The sequence below is a fragment of the Vombatus ursinus genome, unplaced genomic scaffold, assembly GCF_900497805.2.
Source record: "Vombatus ursinus unplaced genomic scaffold, bare-nosed wombat genome assembly UNPS02014798.1, whole genome shotgun sequence".
Classification (NCBI taxonomy): domain Eukaryota; kingdom Metazoa; phylum Chordata; class Mammalia; order Diprotodontia; family Vombatidae; genus Vombatus; species Vombatus ursinus.
Window position 1 is genome coordinate 56,816,020 of NW_020954576.1, and position 6,223 is coordinate 56,822,242.

General features: G+C 44.5%; 1 protein-coding gene across 1 annotated transcript; it reads right to left on the reverse strand.

The window, feature by feature from the left end:
- Positions 1 to 3,145: 3,145 nt before the first annotated feature.
- Positions 3,146 to 5,770, reverse strand: LOC114050055 (proline-rich protein 9-like). Its single transcript, XM_027871600.1, has 2 exons — positions 5,689 to 5,770; positions 3,146 to 4,798 (listed from the first exon to the last, which is right to left on the reverse strand). The coding sequence occupies exon 2, from the start codon at positions 4,776 to 4,778 to the stop codon at positions 4,425 to 4,427; it is 354 nt and encodes a 117-aa protein (XP_027727401.1). The 5' UTR covers positions 4,779 to 4,798; positions 5,689 to 5,770; the 3' UTR covers positions 3,146 to 4,424.
- Between the last annotated feature and the right edge of the window lie 453 nt (positions 5,771 to 6,223).

A 6,223-nucleotide genomic window follows, 5' to 3' on the forward strand; every position in this document is an offset into this window, starting at 1 on the left:
TTGCCTGAGGCTGAGAGCTGGCAGGGGAGAGTCCTCTGGGCTCTTTCTACCCTATTTGGGCTGCTGTAATAGGGGAAGTCAGTTGTGGCCATTCTCTGTTGGGTAGTTAGTTGAAGGAGAAGAAGAGTCACTTTAGCCCTTTGGGACCTGAGCTAAGGAAGCATGTGTCTCTGTTACTGCAGTGTTTGCAGACCTTTGGGTATCCTTTCTTGGAAAATATCAGAAAAGATCTCCTTTCCTTTTATGGCCTCTTAAAAAAACCAGCTATTCCAGAGCCCAGGGAGGCAGATGGTACCTGGGTGAAAGGTGGCATTTTATAATGCAATAAACAGTCTGACTAAGAGTCTGAAATGGTGGATTTTAGTTTAGTTCTCCTAGCTAGGTGATCCTGAGCAAGGCATTGCGCTTTTCTCTTGGACTCAGTTTCCTCTTCTATAATGTGAGGTAATTAGATGTGATGCTCTACGGCTTCCTCTAGCCCTGGGATTCTGAGATCACATGATACTCCTGGAAAAGAAAAGCAGGCAGTTCTTGGGCCTCTCCTCTTGCCTTGATTCATTTGTTCTTCCCTTTCCTGGTGTGGACAACAGCTACAGCTTATACTCTCTCACCTTCTGATGCTTCAGCTCTGTCCAGAGAAAACTTAGGAGAAGTGACAGGGAGTGAAGTAAGATGAACTCATAAAAACAACATACACAACTATATTGATGCAAATGGAAAAAAACCCCAGAATCAAAACCAAACCAAAACCTGAAACTAAACACCAAATGATTATGATGACTGAGAATCTTGGCCCTGGAGATCAGTGGTGAAAATGTACCTCCCTTCCTTCTTTTCAGGGGTAGAGGATGATGAGTGCAGAATATTGACTATTCACAAGATCATGAATCTGGAGATAGAATGGACCTCACAGACATTTAATCTGATTCCCTCATTTTTATAGATAAGGAAACTGAGGCCCAGAGAGGTTAAGTGACTTGTTTCAAGGCTACATAGGTAGGATTTGAATTCAGGTCCTCTAATTCTAGGATCAATGCTCTTTCCTTCATAACTCTGTCAGACATTGTTGCCTTTTTTTAGGGGTGATCCTCTTTTTAATTTTTTGTTACAATGGATGGCTTAATGGATAAGGATGAGAGGAGGAACACATTTGCAAATGAAGGTGACATGAAAGCAAAACATATTAGTAGAAATAAAATTTTTAAAAAAGAAAAATAAAGATCTACCTTTATCTTCAGATGAGTTCATCCTGCTTTGTCTAAGTGGGTACAGTGTGCCAATGTAGAGTTTGGAGGTCTTGTGAAGCACTCTAGAAATGATTGTATTAGTAGGAGACCTGAGGCAGGTGGGGACTACTACACAAAGTCATTGAATCATGGACTTTTCCAAGAAATCTAGCCCAACACTCTTTATTTTACAGATGAAGAGACTGAGGTCCATAGAGGTTAAATGACTGGTTACATAGACAGTGAGGAGCAGAGCTGGAATTTGAACCTGTGCTCTTTATTTGTCAAATGGCAGTGTTGTACTAGATGGCTTTAAGATGTTTTCCAGATCAAATCCTAGGATCCCATGCCCTCTTGGTGGGGGGTTGGGAGAGGTGGGGACTTTAGCTTTGAGGGGCTCCTTGGACAGGATGAACATTTAAACTTCTTTCTATAGGGGAGGTGCTCGCTTTCACTCAGTAGTTACCAAACAACTATGAAGCATCCTTTGGCTTCCTGCTTCCTAGTGTTCCCTGAGAGCAGCCTTGTGACTTCCTTTCAATTGCTCAGTTGATCAGTCATGTCTGACTCTTCATGACCCTATGGGACAACTATCCATGGGGTTTTCTTGGCAAAGGTATTGGAGTGGTTTGTCATCTCCTTCTCTAGCGGATCCTTTTGTCAGGCAATCAGAGATTAAGTGACTTCCCCTGAGTCACACAGCCAGGAAGTGTCAGAGGCTGGTTTTGAACTCAGGTCTTCCTGAATCCAGACCCAGTGCTCTATCCATTGAGCCACCAGCTGCCTCCTTTGTGGCTTCCACTAAAGACCTAATCCTCAGCTTGGAACTCAGTATTCTAGGTCAAGAGGAGGGAAGAGCCGTGGGAGAGTCTGAATGTGGAGCCTCCTGTATTTCATTGGAAGGACCTCAGAAAATGGTCTCCCACAGAAGAGTCATCAGGATCTGCCCTTGGTCATCTGAGTACTCCCTTGTTCTCACTACAAGGCATGCTGTCTGTCTTAGTTACTTACCCTTGATTCTGTATCTTGCACCTCCCCATCTGTACACGCTTTCTATTAACTCCAGAGCTAGTGGCCGTATATAGTTTCCTTAGAAGTGTGAGGTCAGCATGTCAGCACATGGGGTGCAAGCAGTTAGCCTAGGCTGTGATACACTGATGAAATTCAGTCAAACAGAAGAGCGGCTCCATTGCTGGTCCTCTGAGGCTTTCGGATTTTCATCTAACTCAGATTTAATATTCGAGGAGAATTTCTGTTCATCCCCCAGGTATATTACTAGACTTTGCCCCAACCTAACCAGGATTCTGCATGTTTGCTTTGTTTCTTTTGGGCTTGTAAAACTCTCCAGGAGAACATAAGCTCTCTGAGGACAGTGACTATTCTGTATCTTATCTTTGTCTCCCTTTGTCTATCGTGGCACCTTGCACATAGTAGGTGCTTAATAAATACTTGTTAGATTGGACTTGTTGGCTTTTCTCTCCCTCCCCCCTACTCTCTCCACTTTCCTCTTCCCTCCCAGGCCAGCTGGGCAATAAAGCTGCTGCCCCTGCTCTAGGCAATAAAGAAACAAGAGATAAGTGGAACTGAGTGTAATTAGCAACTTTGAATTCTTCTAAAAAAATGGGACACCCACCTACCAGGTGGAAGACTCAGCAGGATTAAATTATATATTTAAGTAAGTAATTAAGTAAGTATTAAATAAGTATTTTTTTTTTTTTTGGCTAGGCAATGGGGTTAAGTGACTTGCCCAGGGTCACACAGCTAGTAAGCGTTATGTGTCTGAGGCCAGATTTGAACTCAGGTCCTCCTGACTTCAGGGCCAGTGTTCCATCCACTGTGCCACCTAGCTGCCCCTTAAATAAGTATTAAAGAATGGAAGAACACGCATGGAGTTCAAGGACCAGGAGTCAGGGAGCAGCTGGAGTTGGAGGCTTTAATGTTTTACCTTGACAATTGGAGAAAAAGGACAGAGAGTTGGACAATCAAGTGGACCCATCATGCAATCACATAGAATACAAATCACATCTCCGAAGATTTAGAAAGAGCCTGCACTAGTGGCCCAGAGTGAGCTAACAACAGAGAAAACAACAAGAAAGAGGGAATTCAGAGGATCCCATCTCATTCTTCCAGCTTCACTTTGTAGCATCAATGATTACATCATCGCCATTCTTCTGGCTACCATAGCACCAGAATGTTGATGCCCATGGGGCTGGGGATAGTTGTAGAGTATAGAAAAGAGATTTTTCCACCTCTGGAGGGCTGTGGCACCTTAACAGACTTTGCTGCATTTGGTGACACTATCTTCTCCCCTCTGATAGAATGCAGCTCTGAAGGGAGGGACTGTTTTTGTCTTTGTCTTTGTCTTTGCAATTATATAAACTAGCAGTGCCTATAATGTATGATATAGGCCTTTTTTTTAAAAAAAAAATTCTCAAAGGATTTAATTACATTTCCTTCCCCTATAATACTGTGTGTGAGTGTGTGTGTGTGTGTGTGTGCATGTGTATGTGTGTGTGATGTTTCCAAATTAACATATATTTGAGAATCACTTGAGAATTCAATAATTTATAAAACATTCATTAGGCGGTTAAGTAGAATACATGAGACACCCTGAAAAGTGTGGAGGATACCAAGACAAGACTGAAACAGTCCTTACCTTCAAAGAGTTTACATTTTTAAAATGGATCCATTATATCCCACCAAGTGGGTGGAAACCTCTTAGGAGTCTACAAACCCAGGATTGAGAAGGATGATGTAGTAGAAAGAGGACTGGATTAGGAGTCAGAAAGCCAGGGGTTCTTGTCCTGGATTTTTTACTGACTATCTTTGCTTTTATGTGCTTCAGTTTTTTTCTCCATATAATGAAAGGGTTGGTCTTTCAGGTCCCTTTCAACTCTGCCGTTCTTTGGTTTTACAGAAGCACTGATCTGCTGCATCCCATTTTCCCACTGTTTGGGAGATACCGTGCTTATTTATAGAGATTGCTGAGATATAGTGAGAATCACTTTCCCAGAGAAAGACCGTGACCTGAATGATGATCAGAAACGCTTGCCAGGGCAAAGACATGAGAAAAACCAATAAGAACAGAGTCATAAACAGAACTTCACCATGATATGGATTATGACTTGGCTTTTTAATCTGTGGGTCATTTCTTTTGCCTCCAGATGTTGCCATAGCTGTGGAATTTTAGATCGATGGCTATTTACCCAGGCTAGGGAATGGACATTTCTCTTGGCATTTTTGAGGGACTGATTCCGTACACTTGACCTGAGATAGTTCCTGGCATTGTGGCTCCAGGACTTGGTCTTGGCAGGGTGGTGCACATGGGTCTTGGCACTGAGAGAGACTTGACTCTTGGCACTGCTGTGGACTTATTTCTTGGCATGGCTCCTGGCTCTGAGGGAGGCACGGTTCCTGGGCTTGCACTGGGCATTTTTCTTGGCATGGTGGTGGACAGGGCTCTGGAACTTGCACTGGGCACTTCTCTTGAGTTTTCTGAAGACAAGGAGGAGGCAGGCACGGCTGTTTACACTGCTGCTCACTAAAAGACATTTTGTCTGAAGCGCAGAAACCTGAAACAAATAAGAGTTGGCATTTTTCATGTTCGACCTACTGGTTGTAGAATAGGAGTGATATTGGTGGTGAGAGGAGGGAGCAGGGATTTGGTAGGTTTGGATTTTAGAAAAGGGAGCGACCACAGACAGAGAATGGAAAGAGGAATGACTCTGGAGTCAGTCAATCAACAAGCATTTATCGCGTGCGTCCATGTTTCGGGCGCCGTGCTCAGTATACAACGAAAGGCAAAACCAGGGTTCGTATCTCACTTACGATCTTTACCAGCACAACTTTATACGAGTCACTTGACTTCCCTTGGTCTCAGTTACTTCACCTGACTTGGTGGTCCCTAAAGTCCTTTCCAGCTCCAAGTTTATGATCCTAGTCTGATCCCACTCTCTTTCCCCGGTTTAGTGTTCAAAGACTCTGAAGAGCGTTGTTTCTCCGCCAGTTTCTGTGTCTGATCTTTTCTGTATCCTTGACCTTCCCCTCTCCTGTTTCCTTTTCTCCTCTTAGTTGGGGATGTTTCCCATAGCTTCAAGCCTGGATTTCCTTATACCCCAGCCTCCCAGGCTCCCCTGGAATGCTTTTTTTCTTTCCCTTTCTCTTTGAAGTCTTCTTTTTATCCTGGCACTATTTTTTCCTGGAAAAGTCAGGTGAGAGAGATTCCATTGCCTAGAATTGACACTGGCTTGTTAGGAGGAGCCAAGGGAGGATTGCAAATCATTTCGGAAATAATTAGAAAACAGGAGAAGCAGCAAGAGGATGGGGTGAAGGAGAAAAGAAGTGAATCATCCTTGGTCCTTGGGTTGTAGGTTCCTAGAGGGATTAAAAAAATCCAAGATAGGTATAGGCAAGAGAGCCAGCAAGTGAGGCCACCAGGCTCAGTTAGGGCATCTGGACTTACCCAATTCTCCTCCAAGTGAGGCAGAGTGAGGCCCGTTGAATGGATTGAGAAGGCAGTGGAGAGGAGGATTTTTATGCGGTCTTTGGCCAGCCTCCTGTCGGGCCATCGGGCCACGTGGGCTGAACCCCTAATTGTAGAGCTACGGCAGAGATCTGTCGATAACTGCCTAGGGGTTTGAATCATCGCTTGTGAAGCTTGTTAATCAGCCTCCCTTGCCAGGTCCTGGGCACACACCGGGACCTGAAAGGAAGGGATATTTCTGGACGCCCTTCCCCCACCCCTCAACCGTCGCCTTAGAGGTGATGGGAGAAGAAAGTCTGAAAGATGTTATCTTGTCCTCTTCAAACCCCAGGGTCTCTGGGTGCCTACGAGTCTTAGCAGGGGTTTGCGCAACTCACTGGGGCCATAAGGAAGAGATAAGATCTATCTCCTTCATCTTGTATATGCCAACATGAAGGGAGCCTCTGTGGCTTCTGAAGCCAAGGGTCTGTCTGGGAGATGGGCTGGGGGCCAAGAGGCTGCATAGCCTGTTTCA